The sequence below is a fragment of the Dermacentor silvarum genome, chromosome 3 (assembly GCF_013339745.2).
Source record: "Dermacentor silvarum isolate Dsil-2018 chromosome 3, BIME_Dsil_1.4, whole genome shotgun sequence".
NCBI classification, from domain to species: Eukaryota; Metazoa; Arthropoda; class Arachnida; order Ixodida; family Ixodidae; genus Dermacentor; species Dermacentor silvarum.
This window is the reverse complement of record NC_051156.1, coordinates 136,067,468-136,084,445: the sequence shown is the minus strand read 5'-3', so window position 1 is coordinate 136,084,445 and position 16,978 is coordinate 136,067,468. Positions and strand designations below refer to the sequence as shown.

The 16,978-nt window shown below is 47.2% G+C and overlaps 1 protein-coding gene across 1 annotated transcript; it reads left to right on the top strand.

Moving 5' to 3' along the window:
• The first annotated feature begins 281 nt into the window (after positions 1-281).
• Positions 282-15,342, top strand: LOC119445812 (3-hydroxyanthranilate 3,4-dioxygenase). The gene is made up of 4 exons (XM_037710102.2): positions 282-1,130; positions 1,982-2,232; positions 10,941-11,198; positions 13,955-15,342. Exons 1-4 carry the CDS (start codon positions 822-824, stop codon positions 14,205-14,207), a joined length of 1,071 nt encoding a protein of 356 aa, XP_037566030.1. The 5' UTR covers positions 282-821; the 3' UTR covers positions 14,208-15,342.
• Positions 15,343-16,978: the final 1,636 nt, after the last annotated feature.

Below are 16,978 nucleotides of genomic sequence, written 5' to 3'. Positions count from 1 at the left end.
AACCTTTGAATGTAGCCAGTGTCATTGCGTTTAAAGTGGAGCCCACGATGCCGAACGCTGCTAACATCGTCAACAACTGCGCATCAGCTGTGCCATGGGCAAGTACGCGGTGCGCGACGTGCGCGCGATGATACACTCGTGTACATGTATAATGTAGCCACACACAGCTGGCAGCACTTGGCGTGAGAGCGATCTTTCAGTGCCGCAGTATATGTGTGTTGTTGCATTCCTCGTCTCTAATTCCTGTAATCATTTGACCTTTTATTACTCGAATACGCAGTCCTCACCCCTGGCGAGGACCAGGCGTCCAACACCACAGGACCGCAGGGAGTCGCAGTGACCACCGGCCCTGCTGAGTCATCGGCAGTGCAGAACCCGGTGGGATTAGATATCTGCATACATTGGTCATCAGTCAAGAAATACTGACTATTCGACTCTTAATGAAACGCGATATTTTGCCGAGACGCTGAAAAAAAAAAAAAAAAAAACAGGAAGACCAGGACGCGAGGTTGCGTGCGCGTTGTTTTGAAGATCATTCGGAAACGTATGCATGCGCGAGATAAAATGACTACTGAGGATAGTTGCTCGTGTTCTTGTTGACAAAAAAACATATCACCGTGAGCGCCACAAGCAGGGGAGGCTGGTGTGCCCGCACTATCTCGCATATACCCGACGGATAGCTCCAGAGGACAAAACAACAAACAGCTGCAAAGTGCCACAAACCCAGGTCGGGCTCCTTCGGAGAACCTGGCGGAAACAACTTAATTGTCACCGCAACCGGCGTCGACCCGTATCTTTTCTACAAACCACGACAAGCCATAATGATAGCGACGGCCACCATAAACGGGCCGTTCGGACCACGGCGGCAGCACAGCCCGTCGCCGTTGAGGGCTCTGAGTCCGGCCAGACGACGACGTGCGACCGCCTCAGCGCAACACATTCAGCAGAACAAGATCGGGTGCGTCGTCAACGGCAGGAAGCCACTTCGACTCCGGAAGCGCAGGGTCTCCGTCAACGCAACCGCCATGAGGGCCGTCAAGTACAACGTGGACCAGTGGGTCGAGGACAACAAGGCTTACTTTCTGCCACCCATCTGCAACAAGATGATGCACAGCGACGGTCAGCTCAAGGTGAGTGGTTGGCACTCTCTAAAACCAGTTGCCCCGAACGGGCGCCCCGCCCGCTATGCGTGTCTTCTACCGTTTCACTTTTACGAGGTCGACCATCCGGTGAGAGCAGCGTGTTCTTCTCTCAACGATCGTAAATAGGGGCAATTAAAAGGTTCCAGAAGAGGGCTGGCATAAAATGAACTTCGCTTTTCTTTTTTTTTTTTTCAGCAAGTACAGCGGTATATACGAATGCACCGAGCGCATTTTAATAATGGCACGCATATGTTCCCTATATAAGGCAGCTCTCTCGCGCCATTGTATGACGCGGTTTATCGCACCGCCCGCGCTTTAGAGACCGATAGGAGATTGCCCCCCCCCCCCCCCCCGTCTCTTTATCCTCAGTAACAGGCGCCTGAGCTATCACTATTCTTGCCGACATATCACTATCGTCGTTTAGTATCCTTTCTTCTAAAGAGTTTCGTGAACGTCTTCCGTAAAGTCAGGCCCTTCACATGCTGCCTTCATGGAAACCTGCGAAAAACTTTAACGCTAACATTGTGGCACACTGACAGAATCATGCACAGGGATCGCAGTTCAGGATTACACAGAACTGAGCAAGTCGGTCTGCATTCCGAATGGCATGACAGCGCAAAAAAAAGCCACGAATGCACCAATCACAAGGACGGCGTCGAAAGCAGAGTCCAGTTTGCAGTCCGAATGCTTGCTGCGCTCATTTTCTTTTCTTGTTTTATTATTATTATATTGCACTGTTCTGCCACAAGATATGAAACCATTCAAAATGTCTCCGCTACGCCTTTTAAAAAAAGGGCGCCGAAACCTTGCGCGTTAAGAGGGCTCTCCTTTGGGCGCAGGTGTTCTACGTGGGCGGTCCCAACGTGCGGCCCGACTATCACCTGGAAGAAGGCGAAGAGCTCTTCTACATGCTGCGCGGGGACATGCTGCTCAAGGTGGTCGAGCACGGCAAGGCCAAGGACGTGGTGATCCGCGAGGGCGAGGTCTTCCTGCTGCCCAGCAGGATCCCGCACTCACCGCAGCGCAAGGCCAACACGGTGGGGCTCGTCATCGAGCGGGAACGGACACAGCAAGAGCTGGACTGCATGAGGTGCGCTATACTACAACTTCGCTCTGAGTCGCAAATATCGGCGATTTTTCTTTTGTCGCGCAGTTATATGACGCGGATTACAGTATACATCAGCGTTCTTGTGACCGTCGTCGCGGGACACCTGTAGAACAACCTTCCCTAGATATCAGGACGCGTTAATGGGCGATATTAAAACGCTCCGCCGCTTTTGTCGCTGTTTCCTGCAATCAGTGGTGTAGCCAGAGATATTTTTTCGAGGGGGGGGGGGGGGGGGAGGGGAGTCGGGGGGCTTATACCCCGACAGTAAGAAAATAAAAACAAAGAGAGCCTGCGCCCAAACAGTATCTTAGTCATTTTTCTGCTTTATTAAAGCCGAAGGGTCGTTTCGTTAACTGTAATCTCTACATAAAAATACGAGTGCACACAGGACTTGATTCGTAAAGAGCATTTATTTTTTCACTGGAAAACACTCGTACAAAGTAGAACGCAAACTTACCACAACATTCCTGAATCGTTACTGAAACACAAAAATGAGGGCCACTGTTTGTAATTCAACACGGAACTGTCGGGCGAGGGGAAAGAGCGCTATTAAAATATGATCGCGGCAACACACGAAACTTCGGCGAGTTCCTCTAAAGCTGAACATAACGTAACTCCGACAGTAACTAACTGCGCATTTCGCGACCGCGCGCATGGGGAACCGCCAATTTCGCGCACGCAGGGAAGGAGGCAGCGGGGGAGGGAGGGGGGCGGCGTTTGACTCCGGCACCAACTGCGTACTTAGCACGGCCGCGCGCGCCTTATCTTGAAAGCAATCTGCAGGCGGCTCATCAGTGGCGTAGCCAAGGGGGGGGTTCAGGGGGTTCAAACCCCCCCCGAATTTTTTTGCACCCCTCCCCCCCCCCCCCCCCACTAACCCACCCTTTTCTCTCGTCGCTTCGCGCTGACATATTTCAAGAAACCGGTGCTACTTTCACACTTTCATTCCTGGGCGCTTCCGTTTGGGTTGGTAATTTACAGCGAATCATGTCTGCATATGGAAAAAAACTGTCACGGTGTTTGTCAAGGCCTTGACACTCTGTGAGGTTTTGGGCGCGAATGTGGCGTCCGCATTCTGAAACAACAAATGCGCAACAAATGCGCAACAAATGAAGCAACAAATGCGGCAGCCGCATTTTAGATGAAGGCGAAAATGCTCGAGGCCCGTTTACTTAGATTTAGGTGCACGTTACAGTACCCAGGTGGTCGAAATTTCCGGTATACATTTCCGCCGCTTCCCTTCAGGTGCCGGTTAGGCCGCGTTCGCGTAGGAACTTGGTCTCGAAGCTGTCGGAAGCGGCAAAATGTTGCAAAAATCCGCCCGCCTAAGCGGCAAAACAGGCAGAAAAACAGGCGGCGAGCCAAATTGGTCTCGGACCGATTTTTTCGCCATGGCGAAGCGGAAACGCGGCGGAAAGTCGTTCTGCTCGACCGGAAGCTACACTAGCATGTAAACTTCCGGTCGTAACATTGAACATGGCACCAAAAGTGTAGGCTGTAATGCTGATCGACGCGATCAAGAACCACCCCTTGCTCTACGACAAGAGTGGCACTCAAACGTACTATCAGCAATACTCGCGATAGTATTCAACGTCGCGCGACAGGAGGTGCGGCAACGAAGCCTTGGCGTGACCCAACTTCTTACACTTTTGCAAAGCCAGGCGAACCCACCACTGCCGTTTCCGAGGTTTTCTTGTCTTCCGTTTATTCATTGTCGATTTCTATCTAGAAAACAAGTAGGTAAAGTATAAAAGCCATTTCTTCTTCCACTTCCATGGAAGACAATAGTTAGGCAGATTCCTCGTTGGCGCTCCATAATTCTCCTCGCACGTGCACGGTATGTTGCAGAAGTCGCAGGGTGCTTTTCTCGTCGCGACGATAGATTGGGAGCGTAGGTCTCACGTAGGACGCGCAGGCTTCGGCGAGCCTCAACACAAGGGCCAGCCCGGGTTTTAGCTTTGGTGTTCCCGTTGCCTCTTTCGTGTCCTGGAGGCGCCGAAAATAATACGATATGATTAAATGTTATTACAACTTGTAAATAAAAGCTATTAAAGAAATATAATCACGCCTATAGGCAGCAACCTGTGACACAGCGCTACCGCGCCCGTGTGAGAATTACAGAACGCCAACGAGGAACCGAAGGTCGCAGATGACACGCGAACTTGCACAAGATGATCACTTTTGATGACGGGTGGGTCAGTGAATGAACATACCGCTCGAAATAATGCGATAATGAGCGCCACCACGCCGACAAACGTACGCAGACTAGATGGATGTGGACGAAAGCGGGAGCGCGGCCGCGGTGGTAGCAAAACAAATGTGAACTTGGACATGCGCGGAAAAGATTTCCCGGCCGCTTTGGCCTCTCCACCCGCTTGCCGCTTCCCAAATGTGAACGTAGCCATAGTCTGCAGCGCAAAACGTCTCTCGTTTGCGATTGCGCCCCTACGGAAGGCTGGTAGTTACTGTTGTGTTGCTGAATCCCAAACCAGCAATTATGAAAGGCTGGTAGTTGCTGTTGTGTTGTGGAATCCCAAACCAGCAATGTACACACGAAGGGGTTCATGACAGCAGTGAAATTCCACCGACTCGCAACAGAATGCACGAAACAGACAGCCGACAAGCATGAATTACTGCTGTGCGCAGTAGAGCGTAAGTAAACTCTTGTTGCAGGCGCTGACAGTTCTCGTCGGAGTTCACGCGTTGTGAGAAATTGATTACGGGCACTATGCACTGAACAAGACCGGAGTTCATTCCTGCACTAGTACACCAATCAGTCGAGATTCTGTGAGGTACAAGGCCACTTCCTGTTTGTACCGGCCTAAGTGAAGCAGAAATGACTCGCACGCACTACTTAAAATGCGTACACATGCCATAACTATGCAGTGCGGTGAAATATTCTGTACAATTCTGAATCTGTTGACGTAAAGGCAAATGACGGCTGCACGCTCGCACACAGCGGAAGACACAGCGGCCCATGCACTTGCCGCAGGAAATGCAAGGCGACGAAAGCTTCGTAAAAAAAGCATTACTCGTTTTTGCGCGTATTTAAGTTTTCTAGCGCAAAGACGCAGCGAAAAAGCTATTGCTATGGGAGTAGGTATAGCCTGGTAACACGTGCATTTTCACATGTATAGCCGTCCTTGACCTGTCAAACGCACTTCGCCCCGACGAGGACGACGCCATCTACGCTTAACGGAGATTAACAATTAATGATGTCTTCTCCGATCGGGCGGGTCGTCTCAATGATGCGTTTTCGAAGACTGGTCCATTCAGTGGCGCGATGAGAGACGGTGCTCCAAACGCCCACTGTACCTGTCGTACTTACTGTATTTTACTGAGCTTACATTACTTTTTACTTAATTTCTTCACAAGCACACAGTGCCACACACACACGCGAGGGGGGGGGGGGGGGGGGTCCCATGTCTTTGATATACATGCATAGAGTGTGCTTAAACTACCGATACTTATTATCGATCACGTCACGTAGCGGAAAGCAGACGCTTGCCCCCCCCCCCCCGGTCGGGCCGATGAACCCCCCCCGAAAAAAATTTCTGGCTACGCCCCTGCGGCTCATGCCTTAGTGCGTGCGGTGTTCTTGTGGCTCAGTCTGCGTTGAAGCGATACGCAGCACGAAGGTCACTTCGCTCGCTGCTGCTACCGCGCTTCCTGACGCCAGCGTTTTGACAGCGAGTGTCCGCGGTCATCGAGTGTGATGTGTTCACGTTTGCCTGTGCGCGCTGACACCATACTTGTTAATTTAGTTAGCAAGCGAATATTCCCAAGTTTATACGACCGATAAAACTACTATCATTGCTTCGTATAGCTGTCTATACTAATTTGTTATCGCAATCGATGTTTCGCCTTTCGGGCGAAACTGCGGCTATTTTTTAGGCAAGTGTGAAACTAGGTACAATGACGAATCTTATTTTAGAATAATATGCTGGCTTGGTTCTTTCACGTTACGTCATAAGTGAACCCACACGAATTTTCCGCTTTTATTTGGCTCAGTTAAAAAGCAAAATATTGTGCATTTCTAGAAATTTGCATAAGCATCGTTATATTGTTTCAGGCACAATATTTTTATCGCTTTTTCAAGTAGCTATAGTTTCAGCTAAAAATAATGTTAGACAACCAAATCAGGTATTTTTCCAGAAAATTACTCCAGAAGTTTCCAAAAAGTCACTTTTTGATGATGTTCAGATCTAAATTAAGCATTAAGGCCCTCCTGATAAAAATACGTGAGATAGAACTTATACGCGCCAACGTCTGAGCTTGTGATCTCGAAATTTTAATTTGAGTAAATTTTGTTTTAGGTAAGAAAAACAATTTGAAGTCCACAATTATTCTCACCTGTAGACACTCCCGAACTGTGCCTTCTCTGTAGAACACACATGCACTGTCGGCAATTTGTCTGGCACGCATATGCACTGCGGTTCTTCGTCAAGCGAACGCGTGCTGTGTCACTTGGCATCAGTATAAATACATCGCAAACGGCGTATGTTCAGCAGTTCACCACTTCTAATTATGGGGGCTCGGGGCGGTCAGGTAGGCGAACACTTTTTGTAGCGTTTTGCAGTGGCAGATAGTGGCTAACCTAACCTCATTCTGTCCTACGCGGAGGCAGAATAATCAGTCATTTCTTCTCTGCTGCTTCACACCAGTAAGAAAACGGCGCTTGAACAGGCCCACGGACACTCACAGCAGACTACAGCCTGCCAAGTGGAAATTTATTTACATTTGTCTCCTACGCCAGGGTTGGCGCGGAGTGCTAATTATTCAGGTTATTGCACAACTCCTAATCTGCTGATCTGTAGTATAGAAAACAATAAACCAGCGACGTGTACAATATATTGTGTCTGATAAGTTAACTATCCGGTCCTGGCGACGACCTCGAAGCAATCATCGCTTACTTTCATTGCAGAAATACATTATTGTAAAACATTGCGCAGGCATCAACATGCAAACGTGTGTAAACGGATACTTTACTACCCCATTTACTGTGCATTAAAAAAGCATGTGCCCAGGGGCTTCGGAACCAAGGGGGGGGGTCGCCCCCACAGGTTCTAAAAAATCAAAGCTGTCCCGACCACCCGTGAGGCTAGCGAGTATACTGTCTCCTCTCTTCTGTCCCCTTTTCACGAAATGTATTTCGCGCCACAGGAAATACTTTGACTAGTTAGGGTGCGCCCTCACTCCAACAAACGAAACAAATTTTTCTGAAAGCTTGTGACTTCTGAGACTCTCTTTGTCGGTGCTTTTTCTGCGTCGAGAGCGCTGCCTGTTTTCGTTTGGTTCAACGCATCTTCCACCCTGAAGTGGTTCTCGAGGAGGGGAAGGCTGGCACTTTATTCTGCAGCACTTGCAGGAGCATGTCTCAGCGCCGCGACTTTAGGGTGCCTCTCGTTCTCTCCCTCTGTATTTATTTACTTGGATATAGTACTATCAATCCCATGAGCCGGATTATTACAGGAGTGAGTGCACAACAGGGACAATGTACAGGTACAAGCATTGTTCTCGATATGTAAAGAAAAAAATATAAAGAAAAAACGCTTTAAAATTAACGGCACAGAAAAATTTTGTCACTTTGGCGGGAGCAAAGGCAGTAAACATTTCTCAATTTCCTCTACAGACTTTTCTAATGTTGGCTTCTCTACATGAAATTGGTCAAGCGCGTTCCGCTCCCTTATTACACGAGGGAAAAAAAGAAAAACGAATCATATTGTTATTCCAAAAATATTCTTTGCACATTGAGTCATGCTTTTGGCGCACTTTCCCTTTTTCCTTTATGTTAACGAAAGCTACGGCGTTAGTTTTGTAGTCAGCAATACAGCAGTCGATAAAGAAACTTCAGGCGATGTATCTTTGCTCTGTCGCGCAGTGTAGCTAGCCCCGCGCGATGCGGAAGCTCAGTAGGTGAATCGGTTCGCTTGTAGCGGTTAAAGATGTATTAGTAGTTGGTGACATGTATTATTTCTTCGGAAGCCTTGTTAACTCATTCGTTTGAAGTTGTAATTCATTGTTTGTCCAATATGTGCGTTCTCACTAATAAATCTCCAAGATTCTATCAGACTGCTGCCTTCATTTCCCTGCACTGCGCTTCGTCAGTGGTCGTTGAAAAAGCTTAGCAGGGATGTGCACGACAAGTTCGATTTCCTTAAAATGCGCTTACCTAATGGAGTAGGCGTGTATTAGGAGAACTCAACATACCCTGCGAACATCGCACCTGGATGCTCAGTTCTGGCCTCGCCAAAATCCGAATGAGGTGACAGTTTGTTATCATTTGAATAATGTATGAAATTTCCTTAGATATATGGTACGTAAATTAACCCACAATCCGCGGATTTTCCAAACAGTGCCGGACACCAAAATTAACCGCACACTAAATAAATCACGCTTTTAAGGCGAAGCTTTATATGCCTAAGCGAAATCTTATATGGCTAGGCGAAATCGCCTGTGTACAGAAAACAATCATCATCAGCATCGGCTCGAACGCCGTCTTCTTCCGCAGCTGGCTCGTCGGCGCCCCTCGGCTTGCGCTCGTGCTCGACACGCGCTCGTGCCACTGCTCCCGCGTTCGTCGTCATCGTCTTCTTCCGCAGCTGGCTGCGTTGCCGCTCATCATTCCAGCGTAGAATTTCACTTCTCTTCTGTCGTCTCAATGCATGGGGAGGCCGCGTTTACGGTGGTATGAGCCATTGCTTAAGGGGGTATGAACCATTCATTGTCTTACCGTAACGGACAGATTTAATTTTCAAGCAATTTAATTACGAAGAATCGCATGCGGCAGTGGCGGGCGAATGCTGGTAACCACGCTGGCACCGAGAAAACTCGAGACATCGAACGCAAGCGACAACGGCGGACCACGGGCATAGCGTCGGTGACGTCGTTCTCTCCGTCACAGCCGAACGTGTGTGTAACCTCATAATTGAGAAATACTTTAATGAATCCTCGGGATTACCCCGTGATAGACACCGGGGCCCCATGTTTCAGCTTTGCTGCATGGTTAACTATCTTCACAGAGTGGAAGGGCCGACGAATTTTTGTGTTTTACTTTCATAAAAAGCATGTAGCAATTCTCTATTTCAGAGAAAAGTGATGGAATAGTTGATATATATCATTACCATCAGCCTATATTTATGTCCACTGCAGGACGAAGGCCTCTCCCTGTGATCTCCAATTATCCGTCTTGCGCTAGCTGACAGGGGTATATATATATATATATATATATATATATATAGTAGAGAGAGAGAGGGAGGTGAACTGCACGATGTGACGTGAGCCCCCAAACGTCCCCCCCCCCCCCCACATAAGATGTACTTCCGCAGTCCCTGCATGTGCCCCTATTTTAAGCATGAGCCGATAAGCACGGATAAATTCTATTGCGGCCGCACGTGTATTGCAGTGAAGGCACAATTCAGGTGTGCCCTACCAGTAAGATTGGTTATGGACATCAAAAATGTTTTTCTCGCCTCAAACAACATTTAATCAAATAAAAATTTCTAGATCTCAAGCTGAAAGTTTGGTACTAATAATGAGCTATTTCACCTTTTTTTATACAGGGGACCTTAATGCTGAACTGAGGTCTGAACATCGTCAAAATGTAACTTTTTGGCAACTTCTGGAGTAATTACCTGGAAAAATACTTGATTTGGTTGTCTAACATTATTTTTAGCAGAAACTACAGCTATTGGAGAAAGCGGTAAAGAATTATTGTGGCTGAAACAATAGGAAGGTGCGCGTTAGACACCACGACCAATAATAATAACGTAATCGTAATAATAATAATAATGATAATAACAATAAATATGTTTAAAGCAAAAATAGTCTACAAATAAACATTTTTTTTTTCTTGCTTTTTTTGCAGTGTGCCATTTCTATTACGTTTTTGCAATTGTTATACTCAATTTCATTCGTGCAAGCATGAAGTTCCCAAATAAACACACTTGGAAGCACTATCCTAAGATTATCCTGCTGAGGATGTCGCTTAGATATATGTCAAGTTATACGTTCGCGATAAGTCCAGCAGTCGAAGTGTTTATATTTATCGTGGGCATGGTGCTGTGGCCGTCCTCAGTACGTCCATAAAAAGCTAGGACATTCGGATCTCTCCACTACATCCACGGGATGTTTCGTGTTGTCTGGGCTATGACGTAATGTGAAAGAACCACGCCAGCACAATATTCTAAAATAAGATGTCATTGTACCTAGTTTCACACTTAAGTCTTAAAAACATCACCTCTAACTAACATTTGCTTCTTCGGGAAAACTTCAAAGAGCACTTATGTCACCAGAATTTTTTTTTACCTCCTGATAAATATTTCGGTGAAACGTCATTCGTACAATACCCAACCAGCCAATTATTTCCAAGAGAATCAGCGATGGTCGCTTCTGGGTTGTTTCGTGTGGAATGACCCAGCTGTTTTCAGGTAAAAAGCATGCTCTCAATTCTCTTGCTCCAAAACTTTACTGTCGTCTTAAGTGTAGTGCTCCAGCAGATGCTGATCGACATGTGGATTCATAGCGCTTGTACTCGTCCACTTTGTGTCATTTCCCACTGATCTTTATGTACAATAAAGTACTTGCAAATAAACGAATACCGAGGTGTTAAACAGGAGCGTCGCTGCGCTATATAGCACAGTATATAATGGCATCTGTATTTCACTCTGGTGCTGGTCTTGTGTGTCTAGGTTCTACCTCGATGACAGCTGTCAAGAAGTTCTGTACGAACGCTGGCTCCAGTGTGACGACCTGACGCAAAAGCTGGCGAACCTGCTCAACGAGTACATGGCCTCTGAAGAGCACCGCACCAGAAAGCCTGGGCCAAAATCCTTCCTGAGGAAGCCAGCCTACGAGCCGGACAGCAGTGTGAACCTGGAAGCGCCCTTCAGTCTCGACCGGTGGCTCGATAAACATGGTGCTCAGCTGGACCAAGAAGGCGGCAAGAGGTCAGAATACATTACACAGTAAAAATGGCCTGGCAATGTGGTGGGAACAGCGTAAGGTATAGTCAGTGTTCGTAGAAACACTGACAACCATGTGGCTACCAGACATTTTAGTTGGCGAAATCAGATGCCTATAGCTGTTAGTTCAATGTAGTCATGAGCGATGCAGTATGACAAGAAGGTGTTCAATAATCGCTTGCCATGGGGGTCAAAATGTCCAGTTCATGTCTAACACCAATATTAGTACCCGATATCTGGTGACAGATAAGTCAAGGATGCAGAAACTGCCCCTCCGTATACGAATGTGTGCTGCACCTGCTCTCCACCCCTCCACAGTAGTAAGTTCCCTCAAACCATGACATGCTAAATACGGATGCCTGTACTTGCCAGATAATCAAAGCTAAGCATCATTGTGGTTGGTCAGAACTTTTGGAGGGACACCACCAAGAAATGTTAACTGAGCCATATGACGTAATGTGAAAGAACCACGCCAGCACAATATTCTAAAATAAGGTTTGTCATTGCACCTAGTTTCACACTTGAGTTTTAAAAAAATCACCTCCAACCAACATTTGCTTCTTCGGGAAAAATGGCCTGGCAATTGTTATCAATGAAGACAACATGCAGCACCATGAAGAGATCCACCACCAGAGTGGAAGTTTGGGCATGTTGGTATTCCACAAGAACAACTAAAGAGGCGCGAACTGGACACAGACATAAAAAGGCACAGGCCATTGCAGAGGAATAGTCCAGGTGTCTATCATGAGCGAGAAAGTTATCCACCACAAAAGATGTCCCCATCACTTCCTAGCCTTAATCCGCACTCTTCTGAATGTCTCGCACACATGTAAAGTGCCTCAGTGTCTCCACACTAAACACATTGTGGTTAAAAACACAGAGAAAGGAAAGACAGTAGCAGGCAGCGCGAGTGCCACAAATATTTGGACAAATACACGCACAAAATGTGGATAACACTACCTAGAATACATAAGGCTTCTGCATGCTCAAGGAAAATGTGGCCAGCTGTGATGGCCAATGCACGTCAGCACTACACAGCCAGTGCATGGGGTTACGTGCCTGCTGGTGCCCACATCTTTCCTGTGCCATTTCCTTGCCAATCAAACGTGCCTCTCTGTGGTCTGTAGTCGTTCCTTGAAGCTGTCATAAGCTGAAGCTTATGTCAATGAAGACAACATGCAGTGCCATGCAAAGATCCACCACCAGAGTGGCAGTAGTGGCAGTTTGGGCATGTTGGTATTCCACAAGAACAACTAAAGAAGCGCAAACTGGACACAGACATAAAAAGGCACATACAGGCACACAGGTGCTCACTGTTGGTATCTAATATATACCTTCTACAAGTATTTTGCCCAGAATCCGTTTGCGGATCAAGTGCGAGATAAAAAAATTCACCAATATTACGATACTCCCCAATGCGAAATTTGAGCGCAGCTCTATACGTGTTTTCATGGACAATCTGTCTCGTGCAGCACATTGCAAACGGAGCGCAGTGTGGCACGACTGCCTCACTAATCATGAGATCGTGAGAGGCAGCACGTGGGTGGCGGGTGGGCGCGATTCACAGCAGCTGCTGCAGACAGACCTTTGCTCATGCAGCGCTTTGTTTCCATGTAGGGTATCGGTGGACGCGCTCGCCGCATGCCATCGGTGAACAGACGACGGCGCGCTACTCAGGCGCCATCTCGTAGTGGTCGTTGCCCCAGAGCCTGTCTTGTGTGGCCCTACGCTTTTCTTCTCATACTTTTGCCATAACCTCCTCCTCCGCATTCCACCTCATGGTTCCGCTGCACCCTTCCCCGCTTTCCTCCTCGTGCTCTCTTCGTCATCGCTGTCTTTCACATCCCCCGCTTTTCATTTGTAGTTTCATTCTTCACTGTGCCCATTTGCTCGTTACACGAAACGCAGGAATGGGCCGCCTAAGAGCTGCGCTTTAAAACATGGTCCCTTCAGTTCCAGCAGGTTGAGTGTCACTCTTGTAATTATGACACTTCAGCCTTACTTCCTTGCAATGTTAAATTGAATCAATCAGTAATGTTCCTGGAGCAGTAATCTTGGTCGATCAATTTTGGAGATACCTTCAACTTCCTGTCGGGTAACGTTTGGTGCAGCGCCTCACAGGGGCGATGGACGTTTGGCCGCTACCTTAATAAAATCAGCATCTGCTGAATGTGATATACTTGAAAGTGAGCGACCAACAATGGGCCACTCCTGCTTACAAATTCGTAGTAATGGCAACAATGGAGCGACAGGAGCTCGTGCTCAGCGAGAACACTGCGGCTACTGCGGTGGACGCTACGATAGGGCACGCCTCTCTGAATGCTCAATTTTGTCAGTTTATGAATTTTTTCTGTGACATATACAATACTGAGTCATGTGTCGAAAGTAGTGCGGGCATGTCTTGCAGGAGGGGGATAGACAAGCCCCCCCCCCTCTGCTGGATTCACCATTCCGTCTGTTTTTTCCACTCCTGCGAGTATTGATGCGCTTGCAAAGTGGAACACCATTATACGTCTTCTGTTAATATCCATTCCTAGTTAACATATTCACAGCAGAGAACAGCGAGTATGCTCCTAGGTTGCCTCCATAATTGGTTTATCTCCCGTTTTCTTTCATTCGAGACATATCAACACTTCAGTTGGCAGCACACTTACAATCTAGCCTTGGACGAGGTAGCCAGCAAGCAGGTTATGTGATTTATCCACCGTGCCCACTTTTCTCGAATCCAAACCTACATGCAGGGATCTGTTCGGGCCGGGCCACCAGTCGACCATCGTGATGCTCGGCTACGGAACCCATGGGACACAGTGTGCCGGCACCGAGACCTTTCTCTGGCAGGTCAAGGGATCGGCCAGCGTCAGCGTAGCCGGCAATGCATTCACCCTGGCTGAGAACGACACATTGCTCGTGGCCGCGCCCGGGCAGTACACACTTGTGAACCAGTCTGGTGGACGCACTCTTGCTACCAGCATGCCACCAAAACGCATCTTATGATACACGACCACCACTAAGTGACCACTTAATATGTTAGTGGGGACGTTGGAATCGCTTTTTGAGTGGGCAGCAGCGGTCATCGCCCTGCAGCAACCATTAGCTGTGCCATTCATTCAGTGTGTCAAAGAAACTGCAGTCATTCCACAAACTGATCGAGAGAAAGTGGCGAGGTAAACTACACAGCTTCTTGCCTACCCTCATCTTCGATGCCACTATACTAGGTCATCCAATCTTAGTAGCAAACATCTTAGTATTCAACCATGAATTACCATTTCTTATCTTCACATTCAATTTTATGAATAAAGACATGGACACTATAAAACTTGAGGCACATATTTTATCAATGAACTGTCAATATGCAGGTGTCCTTACAAAATTATGCTGCTATGAGCACTAAAATACTAAAAAAATATGCAGATCCCAAGTATTGTGGGGTTATGCGAAGAATTTCGTATGTAGCTGGCTATCCAGTATCGTTTGGGGTTCTACAAAGCTTTACCTGATGGACAAACACATTTCCCATTAAGTGAATGACGCTGTAAACTTGGGTACAAAGCATAGTTCTTGCGACAATGATCGGGCCCATATTTTTAAAAAATAAATGTCTCTCTCTCGAATTATCTCGACAAAACAAATGTGGCAGATTTAAGAGCTGTAAGAGACACTCAACCTCTTAGCAATGTATTGTGGCAGGAATCTTGATTTTAGAAAATCTACAATTTAGAATGAATTTCCCAACGTTGCTACCTTTCAGCAGCATTTTTTTAAGCACCTACAATATTTGAAAGTGACGATCTCATTTGACAGAGAATGCATCAATATTTTAGAAAGAGGCATTGAAGGCATTTTGAGAGTTATCTGCATGTGCTTACTTAACAAGGTTACGTTAGCAATTTACCCATACACTACTACTACTACTACTTATAGGAAGCAATATTTTATAAATGGAACAAGTTGTAAATGTTTTTTACCACTATGGGCTGTTGTGCGCCTGCTGTAATAATGAATGTATAGGACTGTTTTAGTTTGAGTGCGTTATTTTTGTACAGTAATGATACAATGTACAGATGTGTATGAAGCATTTTAGTTGACAAATGAAAGTTTTGCACAATAAATTGCTTTTCATCCCAAGGAATTTTGTGACAAGTTTGAGGAATGACTGACATGTTTGATCATGCCAAGTCATGACATTACATTCTGCAAATACCATTCTGTACGAGTGGTATCGCAGCTAACAAGTCCTCTGTTCTTTTGTAAATCATTGTTACAAGAACTGCTGTGTGTAAAAAGAGTTTGATTTCCTCTTTGTGATTAATGTGCTGGCAAGTGAGTGAGTGAGTGAGTGAACTTTATTGGGTCCACAATAGACGCGAGTAAACTCGACGTCACCTGGCTAGGCCCACTTGGGGACCATCAGGTCAAACCTGATGGCCCTCTCGAGGGCCCTCTGGACTGCCAGGATTTGAGAGGTCTGATCCTGGGCCTTAATAAGCATCATTTCCTCTTGGGTGAAAGGGGGACCGGCAGATGCGCAGCCCCACAGGACATGCTCAAAGTCCGCATAACCACCACACAGGGGGTAGTCCGGGCTTGGGAACCGTTCGGGGTACATTGTGTGCAAGTGAGAATAAGTTTAACTGTGAGCAGGATATTGCAATGTGTACAGTTCATAACATTAGAGGGAGCCATGGAAATGTACTAATTCAAATGTCTGCTTATGTTGAATTCCAATGGTAGATCCAGATCAAGTATTTCTGCTCTGTGTGGAGCAAGTCTATTCCAATGGCAGAATGGGAGCGTGAGTTGTGTGTTCCAATGGCAGATTGGGACCAGCCGCCAATTCCGGATCGCTCTGTGGAGCAAAAATATCTGCTCCGCCGAAATCGGCAGATTTCACCGGAAGTCCGCGTGACGTATTTCCTTCACCCGCCTCTGCTTCCTGTCATGGTCGCCTGTTTCCGGTCGCGGGCAGTAGACATGGAAAACATGGACCGCATGGATGCTGCGACGCGCCGTGCGCTTTTGTTCATGCTACTAGATAGTGACAGCTACGACTCGGACACAAGTTCCAAGACCAGTGATGATTCTACCGACAGTGAATGTGACGCTGCTGTGTGTCAAAGGGCGTTTGATGTGATGTTTCGCCTGCCTGCAAAGAGGCCTAAAGTGATTGGGTTCGTCGAGGATGTCGTTCGGCGATACTCGGACGACGAGGTACCGTACAGCCCAAGGTGGTACAAGCGCGCCAACACGTGCGATGCTCGTGCGAAATACCAGAAGGAAAACAAACCCAGAGAATGCTGGGACGATGCACATGAATGGATGGATGCTATAAGCATCTCCTTTGAAGCGGTGTGGTGGGCTGCGCCACCAAGCTGTTGTTCTCCTCTCTATTTTACCTCTAGTTCAGCGCCCTCTCAATTCATTTCCGTGTACTAAGTGCCCCCGCGGGAGCGCATGCATTCCATTCGCAGATTTGGTGCGAGCTGGTGGGAGCGATCCGAGTCGGAGCGACGCGCTCCGTTCATGATCTGGCCGAACGCTCGCGATCTGCCATTGGAATTCAACATTAGATAGAGTCAGCACTCGAAGCACAATTTAACCTCTCGGGGGTCAGAGGCCGCTAACATAACAAATGAGCTTGTAAAAGCCAACCTCTGTCGCATTATGGACATACCAAGCTCGCTGCAAAGTTGCAAAATTCCTTGCACATAAAGGGGCATTGTTTCATGGAACTCTCGCTCCGAAAAAAAAAAAAAAGTTTTTTTCTA